Source organism: Mus musculus, chromosome 12 (genome assembly GCF_000001635.26).
Source record: "Mus musculus strain C57BL/6J chromosome 12, GRCm38.p6 C57BL/6J".
In the NCBI taxonomy this organism is placed as follows: domain Eukaryota; kingdom Metazoa; phylum Chordata; class Mammalia; order Rodentia; family Muridae; genus Mus; species Mus musculus.
In genome coordinates this window covers 18,385,172-18,407,684 of record NC_000078.6, presented here as the reverse complement: position 1 = coordinate 18,407,684, position 22,513 = coordinate 18,385,172, and the positions used below count along the sequence as shown (strand labels likewise).

The 22,513-nt window shown below is 44.2% G+C and overlaps 1 protein-coding gene across 1 annotated transcript; it reads right to left on the bottom strand.

Annotated features, from left to right (window-relative positions):
• Positions 1–926: 926 nt before the first annotated feature.
• Positions 927–20,194, bottom strand: Zfp996 (predicted gene, 40848). Its single transcript, NM_001384194.1, has 4 exons — positions 19,805–20,194; positions 4,561–4,687; positions 4,298–4,358; positions 927–2,963 (listed from the first exon to the last, which is right to left on the bottom strand). Exons 1-4 carry the CDS (start codon positions 19,949–19,951, stop codon positions 1,502–1,504), a joined length of 1,797 nt encoding a protein of 598 aa, NP_001371123.1. The 5' UTR covers positions 19,952–20,194; the 3' UTR covers positions 927–1,501.
• Between the last annotated feature and the right edge of the window lie 2,319 nt (positions 20,195–22,513).

The following is a 22,513-nucleotide window of genomic DNA, read 5'->3' as shown; positions in this document are numbered from 1 at the left end:
AAAATCCTCAATGAATTCTTTTTTTTTTTCCTTATTTTGTTTTCCCAAACAGGGTTTCACTGTGTAGCCCTGTCTGTCCTGGAATGCACTCTAGACTAGTCGGGCTTCGAACTCAGCAATCTGCCTGCATCTGCCTCCCAAGTGCTAGGATTAAAGGAGTGTACCACCACCACCCAGCCCAATAAATTCTTATCCTTTGCACTGTCGTGGAGTGTGAGTTGTGTTGAACCTGACTGGACCCAACAATGCAAAGGCTTTACCACACTGCTGACATTCATAGCATCTGTCACCAGTATGAATAGTCTCATAAAAAGAAGAATATACATAAAAAGAAGCTCAATGAAAAAGCTTCACCATACTGAATAGATTCACAATGTTTCTACCAAGTTCAAATTCTTCCATGATGAACATAACTACAAAATTGTGCAAAGGCTTTACTAAATATACTCAGAGGGTTTCTCCCTCAGCCTTTCAATGGCTAGGAACAGATTTCATGACCAAACCAACTCTCAGAAAAGCAAACATTTAAATTGGGGTTTCTCTGCAGTGTGGTTTGTCTTGTGTATGCCTAAAGAACTATGACATGCAAAGGCTTTACTACATTCATAACACTGACATGGGTTCTCACTTGTATGTGATCTTTTATGTCATCGTAGATGACCGTGACATCAAATGCTTTACAACACCGATTACCTTCTTAAGATCTCTGTCTTCTACATGTTCTTTAAAAATAATGGAGACTATAAAGTTGTAAAAAGTCTTTACCACATTGATTATAGAGACAATAACTTTGAGAAAAAGCTTTATCACATTGATTACATTTCTAAGGTTTCTCTCCATTATGGGTTCTTTTATGATACTGGAGACAATTGTGACCTGCAAAGGCTTTACTACATTGATTACATTCATAGAGTTTCTCTCCAGTATGTTTTTTTTATATTTCAATCTTTTATTAGATATTTTCTTCATTTACATTTAAAAAGCTATCCTGAAAGTGCCCCTATACACTCCCCCAACACTGCTCCCCTACCCACCCACTCCCACGTCTGGGCCCTGGCATTCCCCTGTACTGGGGCTTAAAAATTTTGCAAGACCAAGGGGCCTCTCTTCCCAATGATGGCTGACTAGGCCATCTTCTGCTACATATGCAGCTAGAGACATGAGCTCTGGGGGTATTGGTTAGTTTCTATTGTTGTTCTGCCTACAGGGATATAGACCCCTTCAGCTCCCTGGGAACTTTCTCTAGCTCCTCCAATGACGGCCCTGTGTTCCATCCAATAGATGACTGTGAGCATCCACTTCTGTGTTTGCCAGGTATTGGAATAGCCTCACAAGAGACAGCTATATCAGGAAAGTATGTGTTCTTTTATGATATTGGAGATGACTGTGACCTGCAAAGGCTTTACCACATTGATAACATTCATAGGGCTTCTCTCCAGTACGTTTAGTTTTCTGACGTTGGAGATGACTGTGACACGCAAAGGCTTTACCAATTACATTTTTAGGGTTTCTCTCCAGTATGTGTTCTTTTATGACATTGGAGATGACTGTGTTGTGAAAAGGCTTTACCACATTGATTACATTCATAGGGTTTCTCTCCAGTATGTGTTCTTTTATGATATTGGAGACCGTTGTGATTTGTAAAGGCTTTACCACATTGATTACATTCATAGGGTTTCTCTCCAGTATGTGTTCTCTTATGACGTTGGAGATGACTGTGTTGTGAAAAGGCTTTACCACATTGATTACATTCATAGGGTTTCTCTCCAGTATGTGTTCTTTTATGATATTGGAAACCGTTGTGATTTGTAAAGGCTTTACCACATTGATTACATTCATAGGGTTTCTCTCCAGTATGTGTTCTTTTATGACATTGGAGATGACTGTGACGTGCAAAGGCTTTACCACATTGATTACATTCATAGGGTTTCTCTCCAGTATGTGTTCTTTGATGAGATTGGAGAACATTGTAACCTGAAAAGGCTTTACCACATTGATTACATTCATAGGGTTTCTCTCCAGTATGTGTTCTTTTATGACATTGGAGATGACTGTGACGTGCAAAGGCTTTACCACATTGATTACATTCATAGGGTTTCTCTCCAGTATGTGTTCTTTGATGAGATTGGAGAACATTGTGACCTGAAAAGGCTTTACCACATTGATTACATTCATAGGGTTTCTCTCCAGTATGTGTTCTTTTATGACATTGGAGATGACTGTGACGTGCAAAGGCTTTACCACATTGATTACATTCATAGGGTTTCTCTCCAGTATGTGTTCTTTGATGAGATTGGAGAACATTGTGACCTGAAAAGGCTTTACCACATTGATTACATTCATAGGGTTTCTCTCCAGTATGTTTTCTTTTATGACATTGGAGATTATTGAGTTGTGCAAAGGCTTTACCACATTGATTACATTCATAGGGTTTCTCTCCAGTATGTGTTCTTTGATGAGATTGGAGAACATTGTGACCTGCAAAGGCTTTACCACATTGATTACATTCATAGGGTTTCTCTCCAGTATGTGTTCTTTTATGACGTTGGAGATGACTGTGACGTGCAAAGGCTTTACCACATTGATTACATTCATAGGGTTTCTCTCCAGTATGTGTTCTTTTATGATATTGGAGACCATTGTGACTTGTAAAGGATTTACCACATTGAATACATTCATAGGGTTTCTCTCCAGTATGTATTCTTTTATGATATTGGAGATTACTGCATTTTTTAAAAGCTTGACCACATTGATGACATTCATAAGGTTTCTCTCCAGTATGGGTTCTTTCATGGTATTGAAGATGACTGGGTGTTGGAAAGGCTTTACCACATTGGTTATGTTCATGTGTCTTCTCTCCAATTTGTCTTCTTTTATGACATTGGAGATGACTGGGACATGAAAAGGCTTTAGAACGTTCATTACATTCATAGAGTTTCTCTCCACTATGATTACTTTCATACCTGCAATGAAAATTGGCACATGTGATATGTTTACTACATTAATTTCGCTGTTCAATCATTTCATCAAGATGAATAAAGTTTACAAATTGGTTTAATGATAATGATGTACCAGATCATCTGGTTTTATCACTTTATATGTTCATGCTGTTTTTCCTCATTATGGGTTGTTTTGCATCTTTTGAGATATCTGTGATGGTTATTACATGGCTAACATTTATAACATCCTTTTTATACGGGATATTTGTTTGATGTATTGCATCTATATGAGGAAAATAGAACAACTCATAGCTTTATAACAGTAAATGCTTTCATAATTTTTTCTGTAGCGTGAATTGTACCACATTTGAATGTAAACCAGGACAAACAAAAGAATTTTCAAATTCCTAGTACCCATAAAGATTTTCTACAGTGTGAGCTTGGGGAAGTTCCCAGTAAAATTAGAAAACCAATTCATTGCAAACTTTTATCATATTCAGAATGTCTACCAAAGATAGAATCTGACAATTTTCTCACAGTTCTGGGATAGAAAGCGGTACATTGCTTCTTTCAATATCCCTATGCTCACATGGCTTTCATCAATTGTGACACATGGTATATATATTAATAGAAGAGTAACAGATGAAAGTTTTCCACACTGCATTCACACTGTTTGACTTTTTGTTCCTCATAGACGTGTAATACATGAATTAAGGTTTCTCCTATGACAACACTCTTGACTCTCATAAACTGTACCCTAAACAAATGATCAATTTCACTATAAGAATAAGAGTATCACCAACTTTCCCATGGATTATTTGCTTATCAGGAGGTTTTGCAAATATATTTATCACTATTCGATGTGCAATATCTAAGTCTTGTGAGTCTATACACATTGTCAGATCAGTATAGCTCTAGTAGAGGTACAAATTGAATAAAGGTATCCCTTAAGGCAATGTTTCCTTGTCTTTTTTTTAAAAAAAGGAATGCTTTGATAGATAAATCAGATAACTATATCTAGGTAGTACATTTTTTTAAGAATAGTATAATTAGGGCTGGTGTGATGGCTCAGTGGTAAAGAGCACAGAGTGCTCTTCCTGAAGGCCCTGAGTTCAAATCCTGGCAACCACATGGTGGCTCATAACCATCTGTAACAAAATTTGATGCCCTCTTCAGGAGTATCTGCGGACAGCTACAGTGTACTTATATACAATAAATGAATAAATATTAAAAAATATTGTAATTATAGTTATACTTCAAGTATTGACATTTTACACTCCTGCTTTGATTTAGAGCTTCCATATCATAGTAAAATTTCCTTAGAGGCATAATTGCATAAGCTTTCATGCGAAAATTACCTTTCATTTCTTCTTGAACTTTGACAATGTCTTTCAATATGATGGTTTTCCCAAGTGTAGCCTAAAAGACAATACCAGAATAATGAATGATACAGTATTGGAAATAAGGCAAAATTAAAGGTACTGTGAATTTTCACATCACTGGACACTATTTATTCAGCTCAGTCTTCCTTGTTCTCAATTGTAATAACAGAGCACCATCACTCACCAAGAGACATGTCTTCCCACTATTTTGAAAAGCAAAAGAAAATTCACAGTCATACCTATAACAGTGAGGTTCCAGTAGGTCTCCAGCATCACATCTTTGTAGAGACTCTTCTGGGAAGGATCCAGCAAATTCCACTCTTCCCCAGTGAAGTTCACATGCACATCATCATAAGTCACTGCATCCTAAAATATCCCATACATGAGTACATCACAAAGCACAATACTGACATCACTGTGAAGCAAATGTACGCTTCCTTGACCATATATTCATGTAATTCTGGTGCTTCCTCCACTGACTTCCTGACACAGAAGTTATAATGTAAGTACCATAACATTTTAAAGGAAATTGAGTTGAAGGTTCACCTGTGTTGCTTATGAACATTTTAAATAAATAGGGTAAAGACTTTCCAGAGGAATTCCAATTGAGAGGGAGATGTAGGGTGAAATAGATCAACAGTAATGAGGACACATCCCAGAAATTGTAAGAAGAATCACTAACGAGAAAAATCATGGACAAGCAGGATGTATGTGTTCATTCATGTCTTTAATCCCAGAGTCACGGGCAGGTATACGTCACTGAGCTGGATCCCTGTCTGTTCTATGTAACACATTCCAGGACAGCAAAGGTTACATATTAAGACCCTTACTCCACTGCAAAAATCAACCACGGGGACAAAAATGATAGAAAGAACTCAGTTGTTTACTACAGTTCCTACAAAGAAGTATACATTCCCTGCACTTCTGTACTCATCTAGCAGAAACAGGAAGTGTACCGCTTTAAACTGCAACATTAGTAAAACTTTACTAGCAATCAAGGCACATTTAATGGACCAATGGACAGATGAAAATATTATTAATATAAGTGTAGAACAAAAAAGCAGCATAAGGCAGGAGAGAGCGATAACTCAGCCGTGGAAAGCTCTTGCTGGTCTTCTAGATGACAGTTGTCAATTACTAGCATTCACATGACACATGGCTTTATAAACAGGAGTTCTGAATCCACCTTCCAACAACACTAACGATGTGGCACACATGATATTCATATTCACACACACAGGCCAAACACTCCTATTTATTTAAAAATTTCAAAACAAACACAAGAGTTTGGGAAAACATCAACACCCAGAATACAATGACTCTGAACCCTCAGGCAGTATTGATGTCATGAGCATATGCCATCCTAAAAAATAGACTATAATCTATGTGCCCATGGGGTACATAGGGGGCCCCAACCCCACTCAAAGGAGAAACAGAGGAGATTGGGAGGAGGGAATCTTGAGGGCAGGGACCTAGAGTAGGGACAGTGATCAGGGTGATAATGAATTTCTAAATTATAGGATAAACAAAAAAAAGAAAGAAAGAAAAAGGAAAATTTTGAGTGTATATACACTTTCATCTTCCTCACGATGAATCTAGAAAGGCTCCTGCACTGTTCAAATGTCTAAAGTCTCTGCTGACACTCAAGACAATATCTTGACAGCCACATCAGAAGGCAAAGTTGCAAAATCAAACAGCAATTTATATCTTTCCAACATAAAATGGCACTGAATACCCCTTCCCATTCCAATCAATAGGAATGTGCACACAGGGAGAGAAGATTGGACAAAGGATAGAAAAACAGCAGGGCAAACAACAAATCCTATAGCTTTGTCTCAAACACATTGGACTTCAATTGCTTAAGGCATAGATGGTGCTCTTCCTGTAACTTCTCATACATCTCTCAGTTTGGGTATTTCATCTCCCTGTAAGCATCTCTCCATGGCAGATTTCTCAATGTGTTAGTTTTCTCCACAACCTGTGGTCACAAAATGCAACTCAAGCATCAACTTCACCACCTAAATGCAAGGAACTCAAACAAGAGTCTTCCCTGGGATCCTGACTTTGTCAAAAGGTGGCTGGAGTGGTGCTAAACTGAAACCATAGAGAAGGTATATATGACCATAGTATTTTCATCTTTCAGTTTCCAGAAGCGGCACAATGTGGATGATCCTGTGAAGTTTGGCTTCTAAATTAATGGACCCTGCCTCCCTTGGACCACATTTGCAGCAGCTTTTGTTTAAAGTTCCATCCTGGGATGAGGAAACACGTTGAATACTCCTTCCATTAATTTAAAACATACAAGCAGGAGGAAGTGCTACACTTAGGGTACCTTCATAGGTATATACACACAAGGGCATTTGCTCCACTAAGTTCACAGCCACTTTATTTATAAAAGTTAGAAAAAGGAAAGAAGGCAGATGTTCCTCAACTGAAATGTGGACACAAAAAAACATGTTTCATTTACAAAATGGGATGCTACTCAGATATAAAAAACAAGGACATCATGAATTTTGTAGAGAAATGGGTACAATTAGAAACTAATATCTAGAATGAGGTAACTCAGGCCCAAAAGGACATGCATGTACATACTCACAAGTGAATAAAATCCATAAGTACAGGATACCCACACTGCACTTCATAGTCGGAAAGACAGTAAACAAGACAAGGCACAAATGAGCATGGTTGAATCTCACTCAGAAGGGGGTATGAAAGAGACAGAAGAGGCAGGTAGAAGGGAGAAAAGTGGATGGGACTGTAGTTAAGAAAGAAGACTCAGAACAGACTGAGAACAGAGTTGTCTAGAAGGGGGAAAAATGAGGTCTTTGTCCTTTCCACCCTGTTTTGCAGAGTCTGATTTTGCCCTGAATGCGGTCATAAAGAGCTCTCCGTCAGGGGCAATTTAATGGGTACAGGTCCTCTTGATAAGAAGGACTTAACCCAAGTTGGAGGGTGAGTAACTATATCAATTGGGATGGAGACAGTCTCACTTCCTCTCTCAGTAAGGGAATACTAAAGTGGCACACACATAATAGAGGGCCACGAGGGGCGGTGAAGGCTACTCAGCAGATTCCACCACTTGTACAGAGGAGAAAATGAAGACAGGATGGCAGCTGTGAGCCATGGAACACGGTTCCAAGACTGCTCTAACTTCCCAGAAATTAAGACCAGGGGCACACAACCCCTGTTCCAGGCCCTGGAACATCTTCCTAGCCCTTTCATGCCATGACTCTCCAGCATTTCCACTTCACTGGAGTTCCAAATTCAAACAGCAATGACACATCTTAACAGAGGTCTTTCAACCCTTCAGATGGGAGTCCAGAGGGTCTTGGGGTTCCAGTCAAAGCATCAAGGTTTTATGCCCAACTCACAGAAACTGCAATGACCAGCACAGAGCCTATTGCAATGCAAACACACAGAGGTCTTTTTTATGAGCTCAGTAACAAGGACTCTCAGCAGTCAAACTCCCATTAGGTACAAACTGAGAGATCAAGTCTAGAGGTTTTGAGTATTTATTGTAGTTACAACAAGAGTGGGGAGTTTGCATACAAATCAGCATTGTTAATATTTTTAAAAGTGTATGTCTGGCATAATGTGCAGGAACGAAGCAAGGGGGGAAAAATCTGTCAACCATGATGGGTAAGCTGTTTCTGTTTTTGTTTTCTATAGGAGGTCTTAGTTATCTCTATGTAGCTTGACCCTGCTGATGTACCTTAACTGGCTGTTCATAAGGGGATTTTGTCATGGGATTTTTGCTGGAATGTACAAATGTACATTCTCAAAAAGCAAACTCTTTGGGATTTACAAACTCATCTCTGTTCCTAAGCCCCTGATTATAGACAGAAACTCCTGGTTAACCACAACCATGCCTGTCTGTAGACTAGACTTTGTCCAAAGACCTACCTCACTATCTGTTACTGCAGATACTATTATCAGCTGCCGTTACCACTGGAACAGAGGAGCAGTGGAAATTTCCTCTCCTCCTGTGCAAGCCTCCTATAAACACCATAGACAATCCCCACTGCCCATCCATTCCTGCCTCATCCCTGTGTCTCAGTCCCCACTTGGGCAGATACTCCCTGTTCAACCACATTCCATGCCTGAAAGGACACAAGGTAAGCTTCCATAGATCAACTTCATGATTGATTGATTTACCCCAGATTCAATTTTCCCAGTTGTTCCAACATTGTATTAAACACCATGGGCTGCTTGACCTCTCTCCTGACTATGTCTCCTTGTGGATTACTAAGATCTTCTGTTCCTGCCTGTCTCTTCTCCCAGATTTTAATATCACAAAGCATCCCCTGTTGACCATACCCACCAAACAGGTCAGTAAAATAGGAAACTGTCAGTGAACACTATCTTCAAATCCATGCATCAAAGAGTAACCCAGGAACAAAACTCCCACCCAAAAAGACAAACCTAGAGGCCAGTATCTAGGTCAATAATCACCCAAACAGAGATGTCTACACACCAGCATAGCAACATAGAGTAACAGCCAGGAACAATTGCAACCAAGAAATCCAAGCTATCTCATCACAGCAGGTCTGAGAAATTAAAGCATGCAACAGATAAAGTGCAAAAGAGATTTTTGGGGGGAAGGGAGAGGAGTGAGAACCTGAGGAAGGGATAGAAGTACACAAGAGGACCTGCAGACAGGCACACAGACAGGGAGGAGAAAGAGAGCCATGAGGGGAGAGATGACAGAGAGTGTGCATGTGCAGAGAACAGAGACAGGGAACAAAAACAGAGAGCTGCTATAGCTGGTGGTCCATGTATATAAAGCACACCTGACAACAAACACAGGGGATGGAGGCAGGAAATGACATAAGCTGTTGCTAAGTCCCTAAGAGCAGGACATGAGATTAACTGTACACTGACAACTACAGAGGCAAGGTTCACCCGCAGAACAGGAAAGGAAGATAGAATCTCAGGGATTCAAGATGAAGAGAAAAAATTGATATTGTAGGACCCCCAAATATGGGGACCCCCACTCTAGTCCAGGGACAGGAAGCACCCATGAACACAAGAATCCTCTCTTGTTGCAAGACCTGCGAGGCTTTATTGACAGAGCTCTGGGCTGACATGTACCTCATGCAAGAGGCAGGGGAGTCGACCCTGGGGCTGGGAAGCTAGGGGTTTTTAAAGAAGCAAAGGGTTAGGAGTAAGAGTTATTTTGACAAAGGTATGGGATTGGTTCGTTTAAACAGTGACAGAAAGATAAAGGTTACAGGTCAGCAAGAAGAGGCATCAGGGCTTTGTTCCTGTGGGTTCTGTTCCTGTGGGCTGGGGGCTTATCTTTGTTCATATAACAACCAGTTGATGTATGGCTTTACCCGGCGCCAAGGGGTAATAGACAGAGGGGAGGTTCCGGCCAGGTGGTGATGACTCAGAGGAGATAACCCTGCTTGTCCTCAGATTGAGGGGAGGTTCCGGCCAGATGGTGTCAACCCAGATAATGTAGCCCTATTTGTCCTTGAATACCTTTTCATCTTTACAGCCAAGATGTTCTTAGGAATGCCTTAACAGCAGCCCTGCCCTGGCATGCCTGGGGGCTGTTCTGCTTTGTTCTCAGTCCCAGGCCGGGCCCGTGGGCTCTTAAACAAGTTACAATATTTCATCTTCCTTCAATATCTCAGTCAAAAAAATGTGGATTCTAAAAGGTTCATGGCAATAAACAACTGGGACTTAGGAAAATATGTGAAGGCGAAAATTACAAACGATTAGAATAGAAGAATATCCTCTCAGAAGTCTATCATTTTTCAATAAAACCATAAAAAAATTCTGAAATTATTAAAGTCCCTTTGCCAAATAATAACCAAATCACTAAACATATGAAGTAAAAAATATGAAAAACTGCAACAGAAAAAAATTAACAAAACCTAAACAAAACAAAAACAAGTATAATGTATGAAATCAGACCTATTAGATTTTTACCTGTCTTTGTAATGAATACTAAAAGACAAAGGGGTTTGGACATGTGTGCTACAGACTCAAAGAAACCACCCGTGTTTTCACAAGCCAGCCTAACTAAGGTCCAAAGGATTTGGGCAATGATAGGGAAGTTATTCAGAGGTCAACCCCGATGGAGCAAGTCAGGAGCAACACCAGAGACCTCACAGGTGCTCACATATGGCTTATACTTCCCATCCAGCCCCAGAGAGGACTCACCACCCCAGCTTCCACTGCTCAGCACGCTGCCCCTACCCTCTGTGGGCAGTAACCCTGTGCTCACCATGCCTTGAATGAGCTTCCCTGAGGTCCTCTCACAGCACCCAACAGCATAGCTCAGAGCAGGACACAGAGAATCATTCAAGCCTGCACAATCACAGTGAACTTGGGGAAAGACACCCGGAAGATCCCACCATCTTGTCTGACTGGCAGGTGTGCCTGTGGAGACCTTGATTGGCCAGTGGATCTCACCCTTCCTCAAGGTTGAAGTGTGCTTAAAGTCCAGGGCCAGAGCTTTTCCAGATCTCAGGTGTGGTTTGCACTATATTAGCATTTGAGCCTGTCCTGCAAGAGGACTCTCACCCCTCCCAGCCCTGGGGGAGAACTCAACATTCATGTGAGGAATTGGGCTATGCACAGGCAAATTGGTCTCCAGTTGAGCTGAGGTCTGAACCCCAGAAGGGTGATAATTCCCTTACTTGAAAAGGAAGGCATCAATTCCCTCATGCTTCTGGAACTCAGGCTCCTGCCTAAGTTACAGTCCACCACCCCCACCCCAGCCACCACAAGAGAAGCCTGGCTAAAAGTCACAAAGGCAATGTCCCAAGCTTCTGACCTTCAGGCTAAACTCCTCCCCAGTTACCTAGCAACAGTAAAGACCATAAAAAGGACTGTTCAGCCCCGCCTATCTCTCTTGCTCTCACTCCTTTGTTCTCTTACCTTTCACTTCTCTCACTCCTCTCTCCACCTTCTTTTCTCTTTTTCTTCTCCTCTCCTCTCCTCTCTCCCTCTTGCTTTCTTTCTATCTAGCTTTCCCCCTTCTAGCCTTCTGGGGGGCCTCTCTTTCTCTTCTACCTTCTCTCTTTCTCCCTGCCTTTCTATAATAAAGCTCTAAAACCACAGAACATCTCTGCTCATCAAGGCCCACTGAGCTTGGAGGATGGGATAGGCTTTCTCGTAATGAGCCCTTTCTAATCTCCCCATGGAAGGCCTTCATGTGCTCCAGTCCAGATCCACTGTGCTCACTCTCACTGGTGTGGGAACCTCTCATCCCTCATCCCTCTCTCCCATAACTCCAGGGCTTAAGGAAAGTAGCCCCGGGGCTCCCAGGGTGGGCTGCCCCTTGTTCAGACCCAAAGAGTGGGTCAAAGGCTTAGATGCACACCCGGGGCTGAGAAGGGAGTGTATGGCAGCTCTCCCACATCTCTGTCCAGAGCATAGGTGGAACTCTGGCAGGGTGTGGGCCTTTTCCCCTTTCCTTTCTTCCCCAGGGCCCCCTTTTAGTTCTCAACACATTCCAGCTCAGGCTAGTCAGCTGCCTGCTCCTGCCCTCTGTGAGCAATGATCCTGCAATACCAGGATCTGACTCCAGACCTTTCCTGAGCTTGCCTCACAGCACTTGCCTTCCTCTTCCTGAAATCCAGGGGAAGAGCTTGCATAGCCCATTACCCAAGGTGCAGTGGGGTTACTAATCTGGGTGGAGAATGCCCAGGCAATGAACATTAAAGAGGGATTTAGGAAACAAGAGTTTGTTTGTGGCTCAGTACTGGGCTCAGGGAGACTGCAGCTCCCTTTCCCAGATGATGGGTACCAACCAACCCTGGGAGGAAAGCCAGAAATGTAAGGGAAACACTGTTGAGCCCTCTTCTTAGCCAGCACATCGCCATCAGTGGCAAAGTAGAGAAAAACCACACTTGTATTAGGACAGGTTCTCTAGATAAACATATCTCAAATCAGAATGAATTTCTCTGTGGATACAGAAAGGAAATTTAATAGAAAGTCTCTCTAATGTCTAATATAGAAAGGCTCTCAGCCAAGGGAACTTAGAAAAATCAAGGACGGGTGATCTCATGTTGCAGGATATTGCAGCTGATATTCACTATGTACCAGAATTCTGAAGAAATAAGTTCTTAGTACTTGCACTAAGGAAACCCACCTCTATACAGTGAAAGGCCATAGAAGAACCAACCAGAGTGGTCAGAACTCCTGTTTTGTCAACTGCTGAAACCCAGAGTCACAATGGAGATTGTGCCTATATGACCTCTCTCAAAAAGGAACACTCTTAAATAAGCCCATTTAATGCTTTCTTACTTTACAATTACTTTATTTTTGAAAGTGTAATATAATCTCATCGTTTCTATTCTCTAAACCAACCCATATATCCCTGCTTGTTCTCTTTCAAATTCATTACCTCTCTTTTCATTTGTTATTTTATACATATATGTATATTCCCTAAATATATAAACACAGCCTGCACAATCTGTATAATATTATTTATATGTCTGGCTGGCAACCAACTGGCAAAAGCACATTTTCTTAACATAGAATTAAAGCACATAAAAATACTGGTTTTAGCCAGGCGTGGTGGTACACGTCTTTAATCCCAGCACTCGGGAGGCAGAGGCAGGCAGATTTTCTGGGTACGAGGCCAGCCTGGTCTGAGTGAGTTCCAGGACACACATGGCTATACAGAGAAACCCTGTCTTGAAAAAAAAAAAACAAAAAACAAAAATAAAAATAAAAAACCAAAACCAAAGACAAACAAGCAAGCAAAAAAGGACTGTTTTCAATACAAGTCCTCCAGCCAGCCAATCTTCACAGTAGAGCTGGTCTCTACCACTAAGGCATGCTGGACAGTGCCACTTTTACCTTGGAGATGATAGGAGACCCATGCTTCAAGTATCAGAGAATGACTCCCAGTTCAAAGGACATTTCTACACTGCCACCACTGCAGACACAAATGAACCCCTACTCCTTTGCTGGTCTGCCCACTTTTCTCTTGGGCCTATGAACAAGCACTGAAATGTCTTTAAACTGTGAAACAGTGACTGGAGAAATGGTTTATTGTAAGAGAACTTCCTGCTCTTCTGGAGGTTCCAAGTTTCATTCCCAGCACCCACAACCAAGCAATTCACAGCTGCCTACAACTCCGGCTGCATAAGCTCTGAGGGCATCTGCACTCCAAGTGTCACACACAGACACAAACCAAAAAAAGTAAATTCTAAAGAGGAAATCAGACCATGGGAGTCTGAGCCAAACCCTCTAACAGCTTTGCGCCACTCCACAGTCAACGTGCAAATTCTCTCCCCAAGGTAAAGCCCAGTGCTATCTGGACCTAAGCCACCCCTCCACACAGGCCCCTCTGCTCTCCCTCACCTCTGATCACAGGCCTTCTGTCTGCCCTGATACTCACATCTCATCCCTTTTCCAGGACTCATCTATGCCTAGGTCTTTGCAAGCAGGCAGCCTCTACATTCCAGACTGCTCAAAGGTCACCTCTGCAGAGATGCCTGTCTTGACTTCAGTTTCCTCCCCTCCAAAACCACATCCTATCCCCAAGTTATGCATAACCTTGATTCATCACTACCTGGCACATAACATGACATAATCACCTGTCTATCAGTGATTATCAACTAGGGAAGAGACTTTTACAAATATAAAAGCTCCAGGCCTCACCCAAATCTTACGAAATCAGAATTCAGGAGAGCAGAACCAGGTTCTTCCATTCCACAGACACCGCCTCCCCCACCAGGCAACTCTGAACACAGCCAGGACTCAGGGCAGCCTACAACAGTACTTTCAAACCCTGGTGCACACACTGCTCTTGAGAGTGCTATTAAAATGCACCCTCTATTTCCACAGCTCTGCCATGGAATCTGAGGCTCTGCAAGTTCCACACCACACTGACTGGAGCTTTCAGGTGAAGCATTTTGCAGTTGCAAGGGCCTATGCTCATCAACAGGATTTTCTGCAAGTAGAACAAAGTCCTGAATCTACATCATGCAACAGAGTGGCCACCAACCCATGTGGCCACCAAGCATCTGAGACCAAGTAATGTTAACAAAGAGCTGACTTCATTCTTGGGCTACAATGCTGACCAAAATTCAAAAGCGCAGTCCCCCACCATGAAAGGCCTCTGTAAATTCTTGGCCTAAGCAGCCTTGTGCAGCCTGGATGGATAGGAAAATTCCACCAAAGGCCTAGTTGATCACCAGCCCAAGAGTGGATAAAACTTTCCCTAAGGTAGGGACACAGATATAGAAGACTGGATTAAACCACCCTGGAGCCTCTTACACCAGGCTTCCATTCAAGGCCCTTTCACCCACATCCCTGATCACGTGTAAGCAGTCCCAGTCTTCCTGTTCTCTACATCATCGACATGGATACTATGGCACACTAGACGTCATGTCACTGATCTGCCTGGAGAATCGGTTTCTCCCCATGGAACCACAGATTCTTTCAAAGAGAAGACATGTCTAATCCCTTCACCTAACACACAGCAGCAGGTCCCAAATGAACCACAGCAAGAGCTGGGATGCACAAGGAGTGGTATCATAGTAACTGCACTACTAATCATAAAAGAGAAGTTGAATTCAGCTGGAGGGAAACCAATTCCACCCTAACTGATTCAAGATGTCCCAGAGATAACAATTCAGATTTAGGGGCAGCATAAAATGATAGCCTGTTAACATACTCCCTTCCAAGGATACACAGAGAAAAGGGGGGCATCCTTCTGACCATAGATTCGAAATCTGTTAGCCTGGGATTCTGATGGAGCTGGTTTACAAACAAGTCACAAAGGACTACAACTCAGAATCAAATGCAAGGCCAGTTCCCACTGGAACTGCTGGGTAGAGCCTGGCCCCATGAACAGCATCCACTGGGAGTCTGTACAGTCCAGATGTTCATTCTCCTTTTGCAGTTAGAACAGCAAAGGGATTTCCAAGGTAACCAAGGACAACAGAATAAGAGACTCATGGCCATGGAAGGAAAAAGTTAAATTTTAATACTTAAGAGTCAATATCAAATTTATCTTTAAAACTACATCAATGCCAAATGAGCAGAGTAGGGATGAACAGAGCTATGAAGAAGCCCTAACAAACAACAGGAGTGTCCCAAGAATGCACACAATGTTTCTCTAGTTCCAGAGTATTTTGAAGTAACCAGAGGCTTAAATAAACTAAGATATAAAAATCAAAGCTGGGAAGTGGGTGGGGGATGGCGCAGCTCAGTTTTCAGATTTACGCCACAACTACTAATTTTCTCCCTTATTTCCAAAGCACAAAGCTGACACCAGTTGCACTCTGCACTTTGCAAAGTGTGCAAAGTAAGTCACCCAGAGAAAGTCAACAGGAAGTGAAAAGTTTCAAACCACCTACACTCTCACCTGTTACCAAGACAATAAGCTCCTTAGAGAGAATACATGGGGGCTGGGAAGACAGCTTAGGGGGTCTGGTGCTTGCTGCACAAGCTTGTGAACCTGCATGGGGATCCCCAGGATTCATGGGGAGCAGAGACGGGCCGTGGGCAACTTATTCAGCAAAGCATTGCAAGTTCAGCCTCTGTGCTCAGTCAGCACAGGAGCCAACACACACTCACAGGCACACACAGGGACACCTAGGGGGAAGGACAACAATTTTCATTTATATGCACACCTTCTTCCATTCATCCATTTCCTTCTCCCCTCCTCCATTCTCATTCCAGGGTCTATACAGTAACTACAGTGGAATCTGGTAAAGCAGCTACCATTTATTAATCTACTGGGTACTGTACCAGAACCTTCAGAAATAGACATGATTTTCTAGACTGTGAACTGGACTGAAAACTGTAAAAGAGTGTGTGGGTGGGGAGGGTCTCATCCCAATTCATACAACTGGAAAGTGATGGAGCCTGACTTGGAAGTGGCTGATCTAGCAATGGGCAGTTTTGAGAATGCCCCATCACTAAGCATTACACAAAGCCATGCAGTTTGAGTATGCAGCATCCAGCCAAATTCAAACTCCACTTGCTGTGTCTATAACCTGAACTAATCTCCTAGCCTCAAATTCCTTATCTGCACAGCAGGGACAGATATTAAACACAACAGTATGATACCTGTAATACAGGCCAGGCATTGGCGAACTACTGACATTCTAGCTACAGGTGTGCAAGCCAAGAAAGCCTCTTATAACGCGTTCTCACGCCCGGCCAGGAAGAACACAACAAACCAGAATCTTCTGCGGCAAAGCTTTATTGCTTACATCTTCAGGAGCCGGAGCGCAAGCCCCAAACCCATTGCTTACATCTTTAGGAGCCAGCGCGCCAGCGAGAGCGTGGGAGAGCGAGAGAGGGAGGGAGCGCCAGAGCGCCAGAGCGAGCGGGAGAGCGAGGGCGCGCCAGAGCGCAGAGCTCTATTGTTTACATCTTTAGGCAGCGAGAGAGCGCAGCGCGCCAGGGCGCAGAGCCAGAGAGAGAATGGCGGAAAGAGCGCGCGGAGCGCAGAGAGAGAGGAGGGCGGAAAGAGAAGGAATGGCGGAAAACCCGTCCCCTTTATATGAGAGTTATATTTTGCCTAGGACGCATCACTCCCTGATTGGCTGCAGCCCATGGCCGAGTTGTAGTCACGGGGAAGGCAGAGTACATGGGGCGGAGAACTACCCTTGGCACATGCGCAGATTATTTGTTTACCACTTAGAACACAGGATGTCAGCGCCATCTTGTGACGGCGAATGTAGGGGCGGCTCCCAACAAAAGCCTATTTCAGTCAGAAAAATGACAACGGCTAGACATATTCTCCATTGGAAGCAATCAGGTTTGCCAAATTTAATCAGATAAGTTTACTAATTTCATAACTAATTTAAGTAGAAGACCAGGGAATAATTTTTTAGTTGTATTTCCATGAAATTCATAACATTTTGTATGTCACAAAACCTACTCTAATGTCTCATTTCACCATAAAAAGACATTTGCTTAAAGTCCAAGTATTGTGAACATGGTGTGTTTCTTACTACACTAGAGAAAGAACAACATTGTGTATTGGAAGCGAACATTAAATAATGTAGGAGGAGAAAGAAAGGATTATTTTAAGTAATCCACACTGAGTCCTTTCACCCTTCAAATTAGTTCATACACACTATTATCTTAGAGCGGGTGCTGGCTTTACTTTAAATGAGATAAGCCTGCAAAGATTTCAGGTTTTCCCTGTTTCCAACTCAAATCCATTTTCTGCTTAGAGGCTGAGTGAAGCCAGCCTGAAATTTGACAGAATGACCAAATCCAGTCTCTAAACTACCCAGTAACTGAGCTCTTGGGTAATCTCCTACACTGCCTGGAAAAGCAGCTTAGGGTTCATCCAACATAAACTAAAAATAATCAGAGAGAGGCCATGCCAACTTTAATTGCAACTCCTATTTGCCAGGCTTTCCAACATCTGCCAGTATTACTGATACCTAACTGATTCAATACAATGAGAGAAGCGTCCTAACTTTATAAACATGGGCTGTCGTTTAAGGACATCACACACAAGTGTCCTTTCCACAGAGGGAATCCTACCATTTTGGATGTAATTATTTTCATAAGCATTAATGATGTATTTTCAAAACACTGTGACTATCTTCCTAGTGCTTTTCAAGGGCCCTCATGGGGGAGGGGCTCTCATCCCCCTCATCCCCCACCTGCCTCATTAAAGGCATCAGTGGCACCTAAAGGCCAGGCTGAGAAAAGTGGACTAAAGCAATCTGCTCTCACTGAACTCACTACAAAAGATTTACAATCAGATCTTTTGGAAGAGGGGTGAGAGAAAAGAAAGAGGGGTGGTGGTGAAGGAGAAGTGTGAGACCCTGGCTTAAAGCATTTCTCCCTGGAAGGTAATGCCCCTAAAACATTTCCCCAAGCTTGTTTTCCCTGATCTTTAAAAATACAGCTACAAAGAAGCTCTTTGTTCTCTATAGCCAGCAAAAGGCTTTTTTGTTTCTATACTTTACAGCCAGAGATGTCTGCCTTCCTGTGCCGAGGACACGGAGATAAAAATTCAGAAAGAACTCACTCCCCACTCCTGCCTTGTAAATTTCACCAAGGACACCTGGAAGAGAAGAACTCTTCTGAACTCCCCCCAACTCTTCCCAACTCTCCTCCCAACTCCTCCCAATTCCTCAGCTAGCTGTTAAAAGCCCCCTACTGTCACCTCTCCAGGTTGAACTCCCCTGCCATGGGAGGGGTTCATCCTCAGCTAGCTGATAATAAAACCTCTTGCAGCTTGCATCAGGTGTGGTTTTCTCTCGGGACAGTTGTTGGCCAGTTCATGCATCGGGGCCATACAGAAGAACAGATACGCTAGCTCACTTCCAAGAGCAGGATGCTGAACCTAGTATTTTTCATTGAGTCTAGTCCTGACTCTATAGGTCTACAATGACAAATATTTTACAGGAGAGAAAAATAGTCTATTTTTTCTTTTTTTTTTTTTCAGGCGAAGCCTAATAGCAAATGCTTTCTTCAAGGAAGGGGAAAGGATGTAACGACATAGCTTAATTTGAAAACTCTATGAACACCAACCTCTGGCACAAGTATTTTAAAATATCTACATCATCTTAAAATTCTGAGCAAAGGAAATGTAGTCATCGGTTCATTATTGCTACACGTGTGTATCTCGTTCTCCAGCTACCTATTGTGAGTCCGTCTGGACGCACAAAGCCTACGGAGCCGAAAACACGAAACTAAATTCTTTTAGGAGGTAAAGAGAATGATGTAAGTGAGGCTATCCCAAGCCACAGCCAGCCTCGGTCCCTGCATGGACTCACACAGCCTCTTCCAAGCCTGCTTCAATTTTCAACCCAAGCTGCTTCCTTCTCCCAGTCCCTCTACAACAGGATCTGGAGAGCTCGCTGCTTAGCCACTCAATAGGATGACTATGTATCTTGCAAAGGAACTGACCATACTGTCAACGGGCACCACACAGGTAGCCCAGAAGTGGCCACCAAAGACCTTTTGGACCTCAAAGCGATGGTTCTCCACATCCCTCAACAGCGCTGCACTGCAACACGTAGTGGGAACTGCCAGGCCTTCCAAGATGGGATGGGCACCCCTGAATAAGCAGCTTGGTGTCCCCTGGATCTGCTGTGCATGTTGTTTCAGAACGCAGAGCTGCCCCTGCGGGGCCACCTCTGGAACAAGTTGGAGAGGTCCGCGCCGGGAGACCCATCACTCCGGGGCCTCAGCCGCCACGGACTCTGCAGCTGAAGTTGACCTCTCCGAGGATGGGGGCAAAGGACCTGAAACCCTGCGAGGGAAATGGAAACAGACAGGAGCGTTCCCGAAAAAGGCCCAAGGTGGCCAAGCAGCCTCTCCCTAGAGCAGGGATCAAAGGGCTTCTGTGCAGGGCTGAGCTGGCACGGCTGCGTCCGGCTTAGGGAGACCAGAAACTTTTCCCGGGTGTGGGCGCAGGCGGAGGGCACTGGGTATCGGACACCAGGCGCGGAAGCCTACCTGGTCCCCAGGGCGCAGCGCGATCCCCAAGGCCCTAGCTTCTGGCCCAGCGCCGGCAACACCACCGCTCACCTCCTCGATGGCCGCCACGGTGTCCCGGCGCTGGGCCGTGCGAGTGGTGAAGCTAGAGGCCGTGGGCGCCTTATAGTCCTCATGGGTCTCGGCCACGAATTCCGACACGGAGATCTGGTCCGGCATCGCCCGAGCTCCGGGGCGCATACTGCGGCCGCCTCAGTCGCCCAGGGCCATGGCTCCGACCCCGTCACTGCCGGCGCTCCAGGAATCGGATAAAGGGGAGCGCGGGCGCGGAAGTCGCTCTAGGGCGGGGAAGCCACCGCGGGACGCCCGGTGGCAGCAGGGGCGCGCGCAGCCCGCAGCTCTGCCCGCTGTGCTCCAGGAGCCACAGCCGCCGCTTACACTTAGCGTGAGGTCAGAAGCAGGCGCGCACAGCCAGCAGGAACTGCGCTCCTCCCAGCCGCTGGCCCTGACACCTCCCTCGGAGAGGGGCGGGACGGGCTGGGGATGGGGCGGGGGCCGCCAGGGCGGGGCGGGGCAAAGGTCTGGCCGCCAATCAGGGTGCGCGCCGCCACCGCATTGCCAGGAAGCTAAAGCTGCAGGAAGGAGGGCGTTGTGCGCTCTGGGCCTGTCAGCGTCTGCGGGCCGCCACGTTGTGTCTTACTTCCACACGGGGCTGTGGTTCAAGGGCGCACCCTCTCCAGGGCTACAGTGCCCGGCTCCCACCCCGCACCCGCCATGACCTCTAGCAACATTGCCCAGAAGGCGTGGAGTGGAATCGGGGATACTGGCTTCCTGGCTGGAGAGGAGCCCACCCTTTTGCTCCCCACTCCCACCTTTAGCCTCAGAACCCCCTGAATTCCCCTCCAGAACCTCAGGGAAGGGCCAGAGAAGACAGTGTGGGTAGCTCGCCCCCTACAAGACAGTGAAATCCTCCAGGGCACTTTAGCGGGACAAGATGTAGGGACCATCTGTGCACCTTCTCACAGCCTCAAGAAGCCAGGGGTAAAGGCAGGTGTTTTGCATAGGGAGTTGACCATGGTACAAGCCGAATGGAAATTCAAACCCATGACCTTCGACTTGGAAGAATACTCCAACCCCTAATAAACATCGTGTTCCCTAAGTTTGTACAATTAGGGACACTCCCAGTTACTTGATGACAGTTTTAGGGTGCTAGGCCAGGCTTCACCCTGAGAAAATCATAGAATGCACTGATTGATGTGCTGTCGGAAGTGAGGGATACCCAAGAGAACCAGAGGTAGAGCATGGTTGGGGGGGGGTGTGTGAGGTATTGTACCTGAGGGTTCTCAGAGAGTACTCCAACCCACAGCTGACTGATCACAGACACAACTGGGCCAATAAATCATCTGAATTAGGACATTTTCGTCTATAGCTCATTCAGAAATTCTCAGCTGTATTTTAAAAACCCAGAGTTTCTGAAGACACTAGTCAAAAATCACACCCTCTAACTCCCTAGGCAAGAGGCATGGTTACTGCTGCTGCCAACAACACAGCCTAGAGAAACTTTACAAAAACCTTTTTGTGTGTTTGAAAAGGAGGGAATGTGAGGGACATTGTAAACCCAACATGGGAAATAAAAGTGGTCTCCTGCTGCCATAGGACAGTAAACCAGTCAATCTTGTTAAGGCTCCCATGTACAAATCTGCTGTATGAGGTGGCAGCTGGGTTCAGACATTATGTATGGCTTCTGGTATTTTACCAGCACTGCCTGTGAATAAATTTAGTCTTCAAAAATAGCTATGCCAGTGGGTAACTTTTATTCCTGCGCTAGGCAATAAAATGCAATCCCAAAATTCTGCAACTCTCTGCCACTTTCCACTGTTGTGAACATCCTTCCATTTAGTGTCTCAGGGACACACCTATCTCAGCATGTATAACTTGAGGGTATTGTGTTATAGTACAGGCTCTCCTTCACAAGGCAATTTTCTGATCCCTCTGCCTCTCTTCCCACCTATAAGTGCTTTTGTTCTTCTCTGAAATTGAAGAATATTCCCTGTGACTTTTCAAGGTTTTATTTTTGGAGACATGGTCTCTGTGATGAGTTGGGAAGTTAAAAGAAAGTAGTGTTTTTCCTTGACATAATATAGTACCAGTCAAACTAATCAATGTGTCTAACACACACAAAGACACATAGACACACAGCCACACAAACACACACACAGAGAGACACACAGAGAGACACCCACACAGACACACACACACAGACATACACATAGACATATACACACACATACAAACACAGGGACACACACATACACACACAGGCTCAGCGAGACACACACACAGACACACACACACAGAGACACACACAGAGACAAACACAAAGGGATACACACACAAACAGAGACACACACAGACATGAACATAATTTAAGGTTTAAATGTTGAACAGGAATCAAGAGAACACTACCCACTCTTTTGTATGTGGTGCTGAGGATTGAATCCAAGGCCTTGAACCTATAGGCAAGTGCTCTAACACAGAGTTACTACCCCAGCCCTCATTTACATATTTTTAATGCATTGAGAAAAGAAGATGCTGATATTACCATTAGAGACATGGACACCACTAAGTTTATTTTAAAAAAATACCTGAAATATCTATTTTTTAAAATAATTCTTGTTGGGAATGCTGTCACATCCCTTTAACCCCAGCACTCAGCAGTCAGAGACAGGTGGATCTCTATGAGTTTAAGGACAGCCAAGTCTACAAAGTGAGCTCTAGGATAGCCAGGGTTCTATACAGAGA

What these genes read in the sequence shown, in the direction of transcription:
- Zfp996 (NM_001384194.1), bottom strand. Translation starts at nt 19,951, where the DNA reads ATGCGCCCCGGAGCTCGGGCGATGCCGGACCAGATCTCCGTGTCGGAA. An exon ending in CCGTGGCGGCCATCGAGGAG is followed by an intron (nt 4,688 to 19,804) that starts GTGAGCGGTGGT and finishes GGGATATTTTAG; the next exon opens with GATGCAGTGACTTATGATGA. An exon ending in AGTTCAAGAAGAAATGAAAG is followed by an intron (nt 2,964 to 4,297) that starts GTAATTTTCGCA and finishes TTTTCATTGCAG; the next exon opens with GTATGAAAGTAATCATAGTG.